General features: G+C 37.0%; 1 protein-coding gene across 5 annotated transcripts in view; it reads right to left on the bottom strand.

The window, feature by feature from the left end:
* Positions 1-616: 616 nt before the first annotated feature.
* Positions 617-18,345, bottom strand: part of Esrp1 (epithelial splicing regulatory protein 1) — a 55,237-nt gene continuing 37,508 nt past the window's right edge. For 2 of the 5 annotated variants that reach the window (XM_020178222.2, XM_020178224.2), the window contains exons 14-16: positions 12,533-12,683; positions 8,145-8,254; positions 617-2,214 (exon numbers count right to left, since the gene is read on the bottom strand). In XM_020178222.2, coding sequence (XP_020033811.2) covers positions 8,180-8,254; positions 12,533-12,683 — 226 coding nt within the window. In that variant the 3' untranslated portion in view covers positions 617-2,214; positions 8,145-8,179. The remainder of the gene's footprint in view (positions 2,215-8,144; positions 8,255-12,532; positions 12,684-18,345) is intronic. The other 3 variants (XM_074068856.1, XM_074068857.1, XM_020178226.2) reach the window with 3 other exon arrangements.

Below are 18,345 nucleotides of genomic sequence, written 5' to 3'. Positions count from 1 at the left end.
GTTATCCCAGTTACATGGGGAAGCATAAGTAGGGAGGATCCAGTGCAGAACAGCCCAGACATAAAGAAAAACCCTATCTCAAAAGCAATCAATGCAAAAAGGGATGGTGGAGTGGCTCAAGTGGCAAGAGCACTGCCTAGTAAGCAATGGTCCCTGAGTTCAACCTCCAACACCATACTATCCCACTCCCCCCCCAAAATGAATATGTATGTCAAGTAAGTGATATTGATAGACATGTTGCTCTGAAAGTTAAGTCAGCAATACCTAACTTGGGTCCTAAAATCTAAATTAGAGAACTCAGCATCAGCAAAGACAAATTGGAACAAACAAGGTGTACATGGAATCCAGAAGCATCAACATTCCAGATCTTTAAATAGGTTTGCAAACTGTCAAGCATAGTTACAAGACACAAGGACCACATATCTGTCATAGCTATTGAGAACTTAAAAATAAAATTTCAATGGTTTATACTCCTAAGAATGGTTGCTTGGCCAGTATCTTGAGTGCACTGACAATCGACAGCCTTTATAATTTCTTACGGTAAACTCAGGAAACACCCTACTACCTCAGAAAAAGGTGGCTTTAGCTTAGTTTTTTAATAACAAGAATGCAAACATTGAGATTAAGCAGGCAAGTTTTATTATCAAATGTAACAATTCTACAAAAACTCAGTAGTATTGTAGTATCACTGCCTATCTTAGTCTTCTAGAACTTTGGGAAGAGAGCATCTTAAGGCATCAAGTATAATGAACTTTTTTTCTGATCTTAAGTGCCAGTTCTTATCAATTTTTCACAAATTTTTTTTCTGTCTTTTTTACTACTGCAGTTAATGGGCAATTGCTGGTCAGGTAAAGAAGGTAGTGTTTGGCTCTCCATTCGAGATGTTAATCAAAATAATGCAAAGTAAATAAAAATAGCAGCCACAAAAATCCACATGGCATTGCATCCAAGCAAAAGACAAATGAGTAACAAAGAAATATGTGCACTTAACCAAATTGTTTTCCTCTTTGGAGTTACATAAGGCAGCAGTACTAGCTAGCTAGTGTCTAATATTGCACTTTTGTAGCATTAACACAGCTAAACACATAGTGTTAAACACTTTGCTCTAACAGCATCAGTGTTTATCTCTCAGTCTAGCATGCTGACTACAGTCCTATGCTTTAAAAAGTTTTAAGTATTTGACAGTAAGGCATCAGAGAAAAAAGTTTAAGGCTATCTTAATATATACAAGCAATCACTTCAGTTAGTATATTGCTTTCTAGAATACACTGTTCAAATAGTCTTATTTTTGTGATATTAAAAACTATTGGGTTTCTCTTATTAAAGTTCAAACCATCAACAATGAAAAAAAGTACAATATAAAATAATACATATGAAGCCGCAATATTCAGTTACAGTTCAAACTAGAAATGACTAACTACATGTAGCTGCTTCATTTTTGGTTTTGCATTTTGGCCCCTACTTCATTCCTATTTACAACCAGTACCTGCTGAGAAGAAATCCAAACCTTTTTAACTAGGTGCAGGTTCTAAATTATCCTCAGATGTTCGTGTTTGTGTGTGTTGGGGGATGGAGGGGGGTTGCTAGGGATCCAACCCACAGCTGCACACATGCTAGGCAAATGTGCTACCTCTGAGCTGTGTCTCCAGCCTGCATCAGGTGTTTTTAAAATCATGTTACTTGGTTTTAAACTATAAGATATCATGATCACTAAGAGATCAAGAGAATATTGGTTTTAATCCTTTTACAAGTTTGTGATTTAGTCATTCCAAGACCTTATGCTTGAATTACTTCAAGCATAAGTGGACAGAAAAGAGAGACAGAAAGAAGCGGGTGAATACACAAAAATGAACCTTCCAGAACAGTTAACAGTGAAGACACTAGTGGAGTATTTTTTAATCCAAGATTTAAACTTAGGAAACACCTCTGATGCCACATTAGCTGGAAGTAATAGAGACATTTGATTTCAAATTCACATTTAAATGCCTATCTGTAATCAACAAGGAGCCAGGTATATATGCTGCATGGTGCTATTAGGATTTGGCTTTGCTGGCTCAAATTTTTCACTCCACCAAAAATAAGGCACAAGTAAGGCCCATGGTCCAATTACATTTGCTGAAATACTGCAGCCTGAGTGTAGACAAACTTCACCTGAAATTGCTAGAAGTTTTCTTGTGTCTGATCGTTTCAGGATCACAATATGTCTTTCAAACACTGAAAAAAATGAATGGAAAAGAATGTTATGATCTCTAAATTTTCAGTAGCCACAAAATCAATCTCAAATTCTTAAAGAATTAAAACAAATTTTTACTTCACACAGAGTTGGCATTTACATAGTAAATGACAGTTGGCATTTTCTATAACTCCCTATCCTTTGTATTACCATTTATACTTCCATATTCAACTCAGCTCCAGTTTCATCCAATCTCTAGTCTGGGTTCCCAAGTTATCACAGCACTCTTCTAATATTAAAAGTTCAAAATCTGTATCAATGCCAGGCGCCAGTGTAATCCTAGCTACTAAGAGGCAGAAATCAGGAAGATTACGGTTCGAAGCCAGCCCTGGGCAAATAGACCCTATTTCAAAAAGTACCCACCACACACACACACACAAAACAGGCTGACAGAGTGACTCAAGTGGTAGAGAGCCTACCTAATACTGCCTAACAAGCATGAGGCAGGAGGGAGGGAAGGAGAGGTTATTTCAAACCCCAGTAACTACAACAACAAAAAACCCCCGAAAAAACAACCACCAAAAAAATAGAATCAAAATTTCAAAAGACAAAATTTATTTAATTATTTATTGATTGGTAGTGCTGGGGTGTGAACTCAGGGCCTCACACTTGGTAGGCAGATGCTTTACCACTTGAACTACTACGAGTGCCCTAAGTCAAAAATTTTAAGTTCTAGTATAAAAGTAAGGTTCTTGCCTCACAAGCACAAAGCCCTGAGTTCAAGCCCCAGTACTGCCAAAAAAAAAAAAAAAAAAAAATCAAAAAATGTCTAACTAAAACATTATAATCAAGAAGAACCAAGGCAGCTGGGCACTGGTGACTTATGGCTGTAATACTAGCTACTCGGGAAGCAAAGACCAGGAGGATCGCAGTTCAAAGCCAGCCCTGGGCAAATAACTCGGGGGGACTATATGTCAAAAAAAAAAAAAAAAAAAAAAAATCACAAAAAAAGGCTGGTAGAGTTACTTAAGTGGTAAAAGCACCTGCCTAGCTAGTGTGAGGCCCTGAGTTCAAACTCAGTGCTAGCAAAAAGAAAAAAAAAATGTTTACATGCCTTTAGCACCTTTATATTGATCAATTTATTTAATTCCCACATACAACACTTTAGCTTATCATCTCAGCCCTATTTTATGTATGTATGTACTGGGGTTTGAACTCAGGGCTTCATGCTTGGTAGGCAGCTCTTTACCACTTGAGTCACTCCACCAGCCCTTTATTTTACTTATTTTTGTTTGGTTTTGGTGTTATCAGTGTTTGAACGTGGGGTCTCATACATGCTAGAAGGCATCTACTACTTGAGCCACTCCACTAGACTTTTATTTTACTTATTGATTGTAGTGCTGGGAATCAAATCTAAGTTCTGGCATGTGCTAGCAAGGGCTCTGCCACTGAGCTACACTGCAATCCCCTCTGGCCATTTTGAGACTGGGGAAATTGAAGCAGAGAGTGATTAAGCAAGTATAGTCAGTCCTCCATATTGGTGGGATCCATGTCTGTGGATTCAAATGAATGCTTATAAATATTCAGACGAAAGAATCACATCTTAAACATGTACACACTTTTTCCCTTTCTCCTTGTTCCTTAAATAGTACAACAACTGCTTCTAAAGATAATTTTACTGCCTAAAGATAATTCAAATTGTATGAGAGGATTTGTGACGGTTATAAGCAAATACTACACCACTTTACACCATGGGGTTCTGGAACCACCCTGCCTGAAACCAATGCATGATCTAGGATTTGAACTAATACCGAGAGGTTTCCCTTATGTCATTTTATTTATATACCATACACGTGAAAACTTCAGCTAGGCATTATGTATACTTTCACACGTAAATGAGAAACATGAAGATAGAAATAGCTCTTCAGAGTTCAGTCTTATTTCATATGGCCAGTATGAAATGTGGTCAAGACTAAATTCATGGGACTGGAGGTATGGCTCAAGCAGTAGAGCACCTGCTTTGCAAGTACCAAGTCCTGAGTTCAAACCCCAGTTATATTCCCCTCCTCCTCCCCCAAAAAAGACTAAATTTGCTTTAATAACAGGGATGATACATTTGGTACATATTTAAAATCAAATACTTAAAAAGCACTGAAATAGGCTAATTTGTTAGAATTCATGGGTAAAATGTGGTGGTTACATGACCAAAATTTAACTCTTAGATTAAAACTGAAAGGCTTCTCCTTGAATACAGATAAATGCGGATAACAAAGTCTATTGCCTTTTTTGGAGGGGTGGGGGTGATAATGGGGTTTGAGCTCAGGGCCTACACCTACAGCCACTCAACCAACCCTATTTTGTGATGGGTTTTTTCAAGAGAGAGTCTTGCAAACTATTGGTCTGGGCTGGCTTCAACTACCATTCTCCTGATTTCTGCCTCCTGAGTAGCTAAGACTATAGGCATGAGCCACTGGCACCTGGCCAATTTTGCCTTTCTTTTGGCAAGAGTACACTTATTTTCCTTGAAGAATTGCCTTTCTCCTTACCCAATCTCACCCTGTAAAGAGTTAAATTTGCAAATGAGCTGAGGAAGTAACCCAGCTTTATCTGAAGAAAGCCCTACACAATCTGGGCCATAGTGGATTCAGAGATGGAGGTAAGTCATGTCAGCAACACTCAATTCTTGGGTGCTCTGGACTTGAAAATAAAAGGGTATAAACCAGGTGTTGCAGTGGGTACCTCAAGGAAATGAGCCTGACTGAGAGCAAGCACCTATATCCACTCATATTAATCAACCCTAGCACTTCAGTTACCAGTCAAGGAGTTCCACCTTCCTCATTCCCAGCACATTGTATTATACTAGGAAGCATACTTTTGTAAATGCTGAAAATCATACCCCCAGACTATGTTACAATGTGGAAAAGGCCAAAGTTGTTAAAAAGAAGTTAAATGTTTAGCCTTCTCAGACCTGCTCCCCCCCCACTTTTTTCTTTTTTTTTTTTTTGAGGCGGGGTTGGGGGGACTGGGGTTGAACTGAGGGCCTCACCCTTGATTTACAGAAACCCTACTGATTGAGGCCCTCTGCCAGCCCTCAGACCTGCTTCTTAATCCCAGTGATCTCTAGTGGAGTTTTAGTATTTAGAAAAGAAGTTGCAGGATCCTATCGGCAAACCCAATTCAATTAAAAAAAAAAAAAAATCTTGAAAGGAAATGGAGAAAATGTTTACTTCCTCTTCTTTAGCTATAAAGCAAATATTATGATACAAAGACAAATTTAAAAGTTTTAACTGCAAACATCACAAATCTGTCTTTCCTTTCTAATAAGATGTGTGTTAAAACAATGTTTTATTTTGTAATAAACTATCATTAAAAACGTTATATACACAGGAGCTTTTTTTTTTAAAGATACCTGGATGTCACCAACTGGAGGTGTGTACTTTTGGAATGAACCTATAGCCTTCTTAAAAACCCTACAATTATGGGTAGTTATAATGTTTTATTTTCTTAAAATAATTTTCATGTGTTTTTCTGAAAAGTATAGGTCATTTATGAGGGTTTTCTTGCTTTGGTTAGGTCAAACAGCTACTTTTCCCTCGTGTATGAGATAAATAAATCCCGTAACTCAGAATTTTTAATCAAAGAAAACTTGTTAGTCTTTTTTTCTTATTTAAATGAATGAAATCAGCATTTACTGAGCTGTTCTTACCCACTAATATAAATACTACTTAGAAGAGTAAGCAGGCTTAATTTTAAAAGCTATTTATTTCTTGCCCAAAAGATATCTATTAAAATATTTTTTGGTTAGAAACTAAAATATTGTTAACTACATTAATCCAAAATAAGAATTTATATTACAAAAGCCAGAGAACACATTCAATCCGTTAAAGCAACCCAAACTTCACACTTCAAGGAAACTCTTAATACTTTTCAATATAGTACTTTTGCCTACATTAAAATTTAATCAGGTATTAAAAATGTGATGTGATTTTTTGTTATTTTGGACTCAATTTTATTTTTCTCTAACTAGAAAAAAGGCACACAGAACCCAGTAAAAATGTTTTTATTCCTTTTAATTATTCTGCACAAGATCTTATGAAATTGTAACATGATTCAATGCAGAATCTGAATTTTTACATTTGTCCATGAACAGTTTACCTTTTGAGACAGTGGTAAATACTGTTAATTTTCTAAGAAATCTGAGTAGAAATTTCTTTTGCCATTTAGATTGCTTTTAAAATTAAAATCTTCAGAATTAAAAAATAAATAAATAAACTCTTCAAAATAGATTTACGGAGGAAATAGAAAACACTCTCAAAAAGCCCAGGTGGTTGAGGATGATAGCAAAATGACCAAAAGGGGAAAGGAAACACTACTCAAAGTACATTAAGACCCAAGATAAGCGAAGAGATCAAGAAACAAGGAGCTTAGATCAGTTTTATTCAAAGGAAAGCTTAAAGGAAAAGGTTAAAAAACCCTAAAGGATGGAAGCATGTTAAAGGACCAAATGAGCCAACATGAATGAGCTCCCAGTGGCCAAAGCTGAAAAAATTTGAGTAACATAAAATGTAATACTGAGGCTGGGAATGGTGGCTCACGCCTGCAATCCCAGCTGTCTGGAAGGCAGAAATTGGGAAGATTTTTATTTGAGGTCAGCTGGACAAAATGCTTGGGAAACTCCATCTCTCTTTCTTTTTTATGGAGGGACAGTATTGGAGTTTGAACTCAGGGCCTCATGCTTACTAGGCAGACTTGATCCACTCCATCAGTCTCTGGGAGAACTCATCTCAACCAATAAAAGTAGGTATGGTGGTGGGCACCGGCCATCCCAGCTACACAGAAAGCATGAATAGGGAGATCAAAGTCTGGACTGGCGTGAACATAAATGTGAGACCCTATTCAAAAATTAACTTAAGCAAAAGGGCTGGGCTGTGTGCTCAAGTAGAGCACCTGCCCAGAAAGCACAGGACCCTGAGTTCAAATTCCAGTACCACCCTCCCCCAAAAAAGTAATAGATTATATTCCAAAGTATCAAATAAATATGTACAAGTCCACAGAAAAAAATTCCAAATATTTTAGGTAAACCCTTCCCTTATTGAGAGTTGGCTAGACAAAGGCTCTCTTCCAAAGAATAGAAAATGAGAAAGAAGCATGATCTCTACCAAGAGACCAAGGTTAATTTCACTAGCAATGTCATGTGGTGCCATACCCTTGGGTACCCAGAAACAAGACAGGCAATCCATTCACATTTATGGCCTTCTCTCCTAACACCTGTTGGTCTAGTCTGATCACAAGATAAACATAAAACAAATTCAAATTGTAAGCCAGGCCACAAAATACCTCAAAAGCAATATACTTGAAAAGTGGCATGCTCTTTAAAAACAAGGAAAGACTGAGAAACTAACACAAGCCAGAAGATATAAAGGAGAGAGGACACTCTGTAATGTGGACTCCTGGTGAAATCTTAATTATGTCTGCAACTTAATGAACTTACAGGCTCTAATCCACCAGAATCTCACAGACTGCGCCACGCAGTACACTTTTAAACGGTTAATTTTACATTATGAGAATTTCAAATTTTAGAACATGTCTTAAAAAGCACATCCAACCTATGTTCTATATGATACAGTAAATCAATGTCCAAATAGAGAAGGTTCCCCTTACACAAAATAACATACAACTCTGATTCATAGATGTTGCTTATGCACCATTTTGTTAGTTGATAAACTTGAATTAAGTCTCCATTCCTTCCATTTTTTGGGGGGTGGGGAGTATTGGGGCTGGAACTCAGGGCCTATACCTTGAACCACTTCACCAGTCTTTGTTCTGATGGATTTTCCTTCCAGGTTTTTTGACACTTATATTACACTAAAGAAAAAATGGAGCCTGTCCTCTGATACCTAAAACACCTTCAGAGTCTTAGCCTACTTCCTTTGCCCTTTTATGATTGAGCTTGCATGTCATGAAGCCTTACCTTCTTTTCTGAGGATGGTCTAACTGCTGGGGCCCTTAAATACAAACCCATTCTTTGGGTAGAGTCCTGGCCTGGTCATTTGTGTGTACAAGTCCATCCTCGGTTGCATACTAAAATGCAAATTAAAACAAACAGGATCAAAAGATGGACAAGCTGTCACTATGGATGGTATTTCAACTAAACATATCTACCAAGAAAAAGCACATGACATTTAGACTGTAGAAAACAAACACTGGAACATACCTCACACAAAAGTGCTAATTCCCAATCTTCATTTCTTAGTTAACGTAAAAATACCATCAAAATCCCTTCTAAGAGGGAAGTTAGATTGAACACATGATTTTAAAACAAAACAAAACAAAAACAAAAACAAAGAGCACCTGACCACAATAATTCAGGAGACCAAACCTTCAAGATCTGGTTAACAGTACAGTTCCCATGATATCCTAACTATGATTAGATATCACACGTTTGAGCAGCAATTGTTTGTACAGCATTTTACAGTAAGCCAAATTACTCCGTATCATTCAACACTCTGTGACTTTAAATGGTATTAGATATACTTGAAATATCAATCCAACTCTCTCAGTTGAGTACCAAGTAAAAATCTCAGTACTGAGTCATCCACAGACACACTGATTAAACTCAGAAAACACTAAGGAGAAACAAAAACCAGCATATATTGAAATGTAAAGCAATTGACAGAAAAGGGTAATATAAAGAACAAATGGAAAGAGTTAAAAGAAATATGTAAGGATATCTGAAAGTCCATTTCAGAACAAGAGGCTCATCAACTAACAAATGCACAGTTGTTTTATTGACCCTAATTGCTAAATATTTTCAAAGTAGTTCATCTTCATAAATTCTGTGCTCATTCTATTGAATGAATGGAACTCTATTAGAGTAGACCTAACTCAGGTATCTCAGATTTTGATTTTTGTTTACTTTAAGACAGGGTCTTAGTACCTCCTGAGTGCTGGAATTACTGATGTGCACTTCCATGCCCAGCTAGGATGGCAGATTTGATAGCAGAACTTATGCTCTATATTCTGCTTTAACTGTCAAAATCCTCACTCTTTCTGCCTTTACATTCCCCCCCATCCTAAATGAAGTATAGAAAACAAAGTTGGAGTAGTTTTATGAAAGGAATTTTGCTGAAGGTAGGGGAGGAAATACATCCAAAAAATATCTGAGGACAATGTATTTATGAAGAGACATATGCTATTATTATATCCAGTTCTACACTGTTTTAAAGCAGAGAATCAGAGACCATCAAAAATTTTCATCTACTCAACCAATTATGTCCTGAGTATTTGCTTATGTCAATATAACTATTATGATAGATAAAACTAATGACAAATAACCATAAATAAATAAAACCTCCCATTAAACTAGCATTTATAGCAATAAATGCACTATAAAGATAGACAAAGAATGCACATAAGTGAATAGTTTTTAAGAAGCCACCCTGATCACACCCTAATCCTAGCTATTTAGGAGGCAGAGATCAGGAGGATCACAGTTCAAAACCAGTCCAGGCAAATAGTTCAAGAAACACTATCTCAAAAATACCCAACACAAAACAGGGCTGGAGAAGTGGCTCAAGTGGTAGAACACCTGCCTAGCAAGCAAGAAGTCCTGAGTTCAAGTCCCAGTACCACCAAAATAAAGAAGCCAACCCACTGATTTTGCTATTTTGTGACAAAGTCAAATCTAATGAATCTAGAACCCCATAGTGACTAGCTGTTACATGAATAACTGAGAATAGAAAATATAAATAAGAAGGCAAGAACTCTTAAAGACATATGAAATATGAGCTTTATCTGTAAGAATAAGAAATTAGGTCAGGTATAAAGATTTTGAATGCATGCCTTGTAGCTTAAATTACTAAATGCACATATTGGAATAATTTAATATATGAAATTGGGTAATTGAGATTCTAACTCGCTGATCCAGTTTATAAATTCCAAGCACTTCAAAAATGAAGGCCAGCTGGGCACTGGCGACACACACCTGTAATAGATAGCTACTCAGGAGGCAGAAATCAGAGGACAGCAGTTCAAAGCCAGTATGGGCAAACAGTTTGAGAGATCCTGTCTTGAAAATACCCAATACAAAAAAAAAAAGAAAGAAAGAAAGAAAGAAAGAAAAGACCAACTATCTTGAGATGAAATAATTTTCAACAATCTTTGGGCTTGATTATACCAGATAATATTACTACAACCTTGAATGACTCTGGAAGATACTAAATAATTGTCATCGATATTATTTTACCTCACTTTTGAAGCTTGTCAGTTATTTTAGTCATAAACCTAGAATCCTTGTGCCTCTTATGTGTTTGTGGTAAAATAAATACCCATAAATGCCAGCAACAGTACTCTTTACATAAGAGCAATTTTGCTTAATTTCGTTACTAATTTTTGTGAAAGACTGCTTAAATTTGGTATGAACATAATTAAGTCAAAACTAAAAAGAAATTAACCCAGCTGACCAGTAAACTTGAAACTTTCCTTAGATGTCCTACAATGGGAAAATACAAAAGTCAAAATGCTTTCTTCATGAGATTAAGCAGAATTTTCAATAAACTTCCAGTAAAATTTCTAATCAATCAGATATGAAGTTTGGAAGGACCTTTCAAGGTCCTCCAAAGGCAACATAATTGTTTAGGGAAGATTAAAAATATCTACTGACATCTGAAAAACTTACTTTTAGAAAGAATAAGAGTCTTACTTCTGTTTTTCTTTTATTATATTGTTTTATATTATTCTTTGATTATATTATTGTTGTACATTGTGACATTTACAAAAGTTCTTTCAATATATTGTAGGTGAATTCATCCCCTCCATCATTCTCCTTTATCTCTCCTCAGGGGAGGATATATTTATCCTCCTGGTGGGGGATAAATCCTCTTCTAGATTAAGAAGTGTGCTAAGACAGGCAGTGACAAAAGATAATTTGTGTCTTCCTTCATTCAGCTTTTCACGAGACAGAAAATATCCTTTGCATGTTAAAAGCCCTTAAAACGATATAGTAACTTGAAGGTTTGGGCACTGGCTTAGTCAGAGATAATTTCCCCATGACTCAAGGTCAAGAATCTCATAAACTAATTTTAACTGTGAAGTATCCTATGCAGACACAACCCTTACACACCATGCTTCAAACATTCAAGGTTATTTCAGGATTTCATTACTCTTCCTAAAACATCTCCTCAACTCTCAACCCTCAAGCTAACTTCACTCAAGCTCCAGGAAGAAGGACAATTTCTACCAGGAACACAATAAAAGGGCTGCAAATTACTTATTTTTAGATATTGCAGGAAAGAATTTTCACTTTAGGTCATCTGCTCAGATGAGTTGGCAATGAACAGAATTCGTTCACTGTTACAAAGATTTTTCTAAAAAAAAATCTCACTCTTTAGCTTAAGTCAGAAAACAACTGATAGACACAGGCAGTAATAGAAAACTGACGAAAGCAAATGCTAGCCGCTGAATCTAAGGACTCAAATGAGTCTGTCATAATGTATTAGGCAATATTTGGGTGGCAGTACTGAAATTTGAACTCAGAGCCTCATGCTTGCTAGGCAGGTGCTGTACCAATTGAGCTATTCCACTAGGCCGAGGCAGTTTTTCTTTCCCCTGGTTAGGCACTGGCCTCTGATTTTCAAATATTCAACTTCATTTTATTAATTTATTTTTTCCTGAAAAGAACACATGATTTTAGGTATTTATATTCTTAGCTATTTTTAAATGTCAGAGTTCTTGGTCAGACTTGAAAATACTTTTAAACAAGTCCCTGGCAAACTCTAAATTTTTCTTGGTGACCTTAATATCCTTTTGGCCAAACTTTAGACTAGAAGGGCATATTTTTAAAAATAACATTTTGAATACTCAACTTTAAACTCAAGGTTACAGTGCCTTGGTGTGGGGGCAATGCTGGGGATAGAACCTGGGGCTCTGTGAATACTAGGCAAGAGCTGAGCTTCAGCACCAACCTAAGTGCTTTTTCTTTCTTTTTTTTTAAATCAAGGATTTGACATTTCACTTCAAGGAAAACTCCTCCTTAACCAATCCTATTCTCGATGAAAACACCTGTTTGGCTGTGTGTATCCTAAAGAGCTTTCCCAAGGCAGTGGAGCTTTCAAAAAAGTACCAATAGATTATTTGGAAGGAATTAAGACAGCATGGAAAAGCCCTGTTCTCATCAAGAGGATGAATTAGAAATTAGTCCCTCAACATTGACTCTTAATCTATTTGCTTCCATAAGCAAATTCATTAGCACACGCACATACATGAGTTTCAGAGAATAAATTTCTTTCCTGGCTGCATTCTTTAGGCAAATCAACTTAAATAATAAGGGCACTAAGTATTTTTCTTCTTCAAGCTACTGACCTGGTAACCTTGGAAGAAGTTAAGAATTTCCTTAACTCCAGTATTGTAGGCCAGGCCCTGCATTCTGACCACCGTGCCAGGCTGTGGAGGGACACCGCTAAGATTAGCAGGTGTAGGGAAGTAGCCAAGACTATTAGGCGAACCTGGGGGGCTAAAGGGAGAGAAAGCACAGTGAACCAACAGGAACAGACAATGTTGAATATTTACTCTACAAATATTAGTTACTTCAGGAAATAGACTTTCTGAAGGTGATCTTTCTTGTACTTCTCAGAGCTATCTTTTCTAAGACAGGTAAGAATATCATAGTAGTTCTGTCTTACATTTCCACGGAAGCCAAAAGTTGAAAGCGTAGTGAGGTTAATGAAGAGTTATATGCAGCACTTTCCCAAATCCCTAATTCTTAAAGGGAGAGGAAGGAGAGCATTAAACCTTCAAGGCACTCAACCACAAGGCACCACTTCCAAAGCCCGCTCACTGAAGAGTAAGTAATTGTCAAGAATACAAAGGGTTGGTAGAGGAACCATAGGCACCGAGAACAAGAGTGTCTGAAGTGACTGCTCAGAAATGAGGACTATTCTACCCAGATGCACAAGCAACATATAGCATGAGAATAGAATAGTAAAGCAAAGCGAAACACCGTTTTTGAATTACTTCTTGCAATATGATTTTCAAAAAATGGGATAGGGGAGAGTTGGAAGGGCTACATAAGTTGAATTGGTCACCATTCACATGAGGGGAAGATGGCGTATAAACCAAATGAACACCTAACTTTATGTGGTGACTCTAGTAATCACCGTGTTAGTTTCACCAATAGTTTACTACTTCATTCAATTAGTTTACCAATCAGCTTCACAGTATCCCTCAGCCAATCTGTTTTCTACTTTAATTGATGGCCAGATAATTGTGATTTAAAATATACAAGGGAATTTTTTTCAAAATCATTAGCTTAAGGGTTAATATGCTACCAACTTAAGATTAATACCTTCTATTTATCTTTCTAAGCAAGTAAGTATCTGATTTCAAAGAAACATAATGGAAAGCACTAAAAATCTTTAAGAGTATCTACCCCACACATCTACCCCACAATCCATCCTTACAGATGGATTAACAGGCATGGTACCAGGCATCTAATAGCACAGCAATTGTGGGCAGCTCAATTTCTCTAAACTCAATTTCTTTATTTGCTATTGAGGACTGATAAGCACCTTCATGGTTTCATAGGAGCCTTCAGGTTCAATAATTTAACACATCAGACTACTTTTCAAAATATCATCACATTATCTCACTCTTGCTATTCCCCTAACTATCATTCTATTTCATCCTTTAAGACAATGGAAGCCCTGGAAATGTTACTGGACATCAAGCTGGAAGTGTCTACAGCAGTGACTTGCAATTTTGTGACAAATTAAAATCACTTGGGGAGAGGTTTTGTTTGTTTTTACACATCTCTATAATAGAAGCCTATTGTCAGCAAATTAAAAATCAGAAACTCAAGAGAGCTGAAATCCAGACATTACTGTATTAATATATTTTAAAGTAATCCAGTGATCCCAATGAAAATCAAGATTGAAACCACTGTTTAGAGACTCCAAGTCAATCTTTGATCTGATTAGGGCTTTGGCTATCACTCAGCCACACTTCCTCATTTTTACTGAGGTAGAATCTGAAAATAAGATTTAAGTAATTTCCCAACTGGACACACACTACTAAGCTCTTCACCAAAATAGAAGAACCCCCCAGATTTCTCAACTTCTACTTAAATGTTTTCCTCCTATTCAAACACCATTCATACACACACCATACAAGTTCATGTCAAATATCTGATATACTGAGATTAATACTACATGAAGACAATCGAGTTCTCTACACATTTTCCGCACTGTCATGATATATTCCATTACCTTTGCCCAAAGATCTTTTATAAATTAAGCTTGTGATCTCTAGTGTCTTCAAAATATAATCAAAATAACAATAGCTAGAGAAAAAATTAACCAACTAGAAATTTAAGGTTAAGAAGGACAACTATATTCAGCTTCTAAAGTAGGATTTATTCTGATTGAGCTTAATCACAACTTGGATTGCAGTGAGAGGCCAACCCAGGAAAAGAAGTTAGGGAAATCCAATCTCAACTAACAAAGCTCAGTGTGGTCCAAGTTACACAGGAGGAAAAAATTGAAGGATCAAAGTTCAGGTCAGCATGGGGAAAGAAAACAGAAGCCCTCTTTGAAAAAGAACTAAAGCAAAAAGGGCTGTGGTGTGTGGCACAAGTGGTATAGCTTCTGCATAGTTAAATGGAAGGCCCTGAGTATAAACTCCACTACTCCTCAAAAAACAAACAAACAAACAAAAAAAAGCTCATATATATATATAAGATTTAGTATTGTTAAAATGACCACATTTCCTGAAATCTACAGATTCACACAACATGTATCAAAATTACACAGGCTAATTATTGCCCAGCATGCTTGAGGCCCTAGGTTTGACCCACAGCACCACACACACAGAAAGCAACTGGCTTGGGCTATGGCTTAGGCAGTATATAAAAAGGAAAAGGACAAGAAGAGCCAAGTCTCTTGAAAAAGACCACAAGACAACAATGATTCTCAGATATGAAACTTAGTGTAAAGGTACAGTAACCAAGATATTGTGGTACTGGCATAAGGACATATATATCAATGGGAATAGAAATTAAGAGAAAAAGAAACCCTAACATTTATGGGCTACAGATTTTGAGAAGTGTTGTAATACAATCTGATGTGGAAAGGACTTAGGGTAGGGGTGTAGCTCAGGGCTAGAGAGCATGCTAAGCATTTGGGAGGTCCTTGGTTTGATAGACAGAAACACACACAAACACAAATATATATATACACACATACAAAGCTCAATTCAAGAAGTGGTACTGGAGCAATGACATATCAACAGAAAGGATGAGTTCAGACTCTTCCTGACATACAAAAAATTAACTCATGTTGAGTCATCAATCTAACTATAAGAGAGAAAAAAAAACACTTCTATGGAAACCTAGTAAATCTTTGTGGCCCACTGTTAGATGATACCAAATGTGTAAGTGAGAAAGGCAAAAATGACTATATTAAACTTCAAAAAGAAAATCTGTTTGTGGTGCTGGGATCAAACCCATGTTCCAGCACATGGTAGGTAAGGGCCCTACCACTGAGCTACACGCACACAGCCCCAAAATTTTGTGTTTTAAAAGACACATCAAGAAAATGAAGACTCCATAGACTGAGGAAAAAAAAATTGTAAATAGTACTTTAAAACATCTCATATTTAGATGTTGACATGCTTAAATGGTAGAGGGCTTGTGAGGCTCTGAGTTCAATCCTCAGTACTGTAAAAAATAAAGTTAATTTAAAAAAAAAAAGAGGGAAAGAGAATATTCAAGTGACTAAGAAGCATATGAAAAGATGTTTAAAGTAAATAATCACTTAGGAAATGGAAAACCATACTGGGGATATAGCTCAGTCGGTAAAGTACTTGCCTACCATGTGCAAGATCCTGGGTTCAATCTCCAGTACCAGAAAGAAAAAAGTCAGACACCCACAATGCCCTCCCCCATATCCGTGAAAATGGCAGAAATAAGACATTAAGAGCTGGAAAAGATTCAGAGAAACTAGAACTCTCATTTTATATGTGGGAAAATACTTTGAAAAACAATCTGTCACTTTCTCAAAAGCTAAACATAGAGTTAACATATGATCAGCCAATTCCACCACTACCGTATATACCCAAGAAAAACGAAAAATCTGAATATAAATCCTTACGGTAGCATTCTTCTCCCCACCCTCCACCGCAAAACATTATTCTTTGTTCTCTTCTTCACAAGGTCTTACTCTGTAGCCTATGATGTCCTCAAACTTGTAATAATATCTGCCTCCCAAGAACTGGAATTACAGGCCAATCACCACAGCTAGCTCAAAGCTGCTTCTTCCTCATCTTTTTTGTTTTTTTGAGGCAGTGTCTTACCATGCAACCCAGGCTGTCTTGGAACTTGCTCTGTAGCCTGGACTGGTCTCGAACTCATGATCCTCTCGCCCCTCCTGAGTGCTGGGATCACAGATGAGCACTACCAATGCCTGGCCTCACCATAACATAAACATAAACATCTGTCTTTTTTTTTTTAATTAAGGTTTTTAGCTTCATTGTATATTTAAATACAGATTCTTATGTTGCAGAGTATTAATTCTCGTGTACACATGGTGTCAATAATGAAGATTCTACTCAAAAGCTAAAAATTAAATCTTAAAGAAATGAAAGGGGTAATGGCCAAGTGATCAGCTCACCCAACATTGAATTCAAAGGTGTGCTGGTGTTGGAGAAACCGCACCTCAGCAGGTACACTAGCGAAGACACTGCTTAAACTGGGCGACAAACCCTCTCAGGGTTGCCTGAACAAAGGACCAGGAGGATGGATGCAAAAGAAAACCAAGGCAAAAAGGAAGGTAACGTGAGCAGTGCTTTTGAGAAGGCTTATGTTTGGCACACTGCTAGAGCATCACAGCTGTGAAGACACCAATTCCTTGGGAGCCCTGCACTAAGAGCAGGAAAAGCAGCCCCAAAATCAAATGAGTAAAAGTTACAAAGTTGCCAAAGGCTTCCTCCACTTCAGTGTTTAATGTCCCTCCCCATGTTTTGCTAACAACTTTTTCAAATGAAAAAAATGCCATTTCCATGGGAAGTTACTCCTTTTCCTTTGAAATTGAGTTTTGCAATTCAAACTCATTTCATTTGACTACCTGCTCACAACCCATTATAGTTATGGCAACAACGATTTAACTGCTTGAGTTGTTGCCAGCATATCCAAGTAATTCTTCCTATCAAAATTTTCCTCAGATCCTAATTTATATCACTTTTCTGAGGGGAGAGCACAGTACTGGGGATTGAGTTTATGGCCTTGCACTTGCTAGGCAGTTACTCTTGCACTTGAGCTACATGTTCAGCCTGTTTTTACTCTCGTTATTTTGCAGATAATCTTGCTTTTTGCTGACCTGTACTGCAATCCTATCAACGTTTCTCAAGTAGCTGGGACAACAGGGGTGTACCACCCTGCCCAGCTTTTTCAGTTGAGATAGGGTCTCATGAACTTTTTGCCTGGCTGGCCTCAAACCTGAACCTCAATCCTCCTAAACTCCTCATCCAGAGTAGCTAGGATGACAGGTTTGAGTTACTAAGCACCTGACATCTATCATCTAATTTCATGATATACGATGTGTCATAAGACCAAGCAAAATTCTTTGCAGAACAAGGAAAGATAGATAAATATATTGGGAGACCAGGATGCCTACCACATCAACACACTCACAGTATACTCTTAAAAACAAGCTTCATATAGTTTGCCTTCCTTTATTTAGCAACTATAAATTGCTAACAGTAATTAATGTTGTTAGGTGACTTTCTAAAATATAGTCATGCAATGACAATATTCAGATTTGAGGACCTGCTATATTTCTCTAGAGAAGAGATGACCCAACCAAGCACTGTGTGTCTTGTTAGAGAAACAGGTTAAGTAAACAGAATATGAAAGAATTATGTTCTCCCCTCTCAGTGAGTCAAAACACATTACTATATGAATCACTCTGAGAAGTCCTGAAGAAATTGATTTCCACTGCTTGGAAAGTTACTGAACAGAACCTTTACACTAACATTTACAAAACCTTATGTTTGGAAAATGCCTAGAGAAAGACTGCTTCAATCCTTGCTGGTGTAAAGGCTGGAGACAATTTTCATGTAGTGATTTCCAACTGTAAACTTTCATCTGAAATCAGCAATCGTAAGAAGTTAACTTTTCATTGTTC

This window comes from Castor canadensis, chromosome 3 (genome assembly GCF_047511655.1).
Source record: "Castor canadensis chromosome 3, mCasCan1.hap1v2, whole genome shotgun sequence".
NCBI classification, from domain to species: Eukaryota; Metazoa; Chordata; class Mammalia; order Rodentia; family Castoridae; genus Castor; species Castor canadensis.
This window is presented reverse-complemented; position numbering and strand designations above follow the sequence as displayed.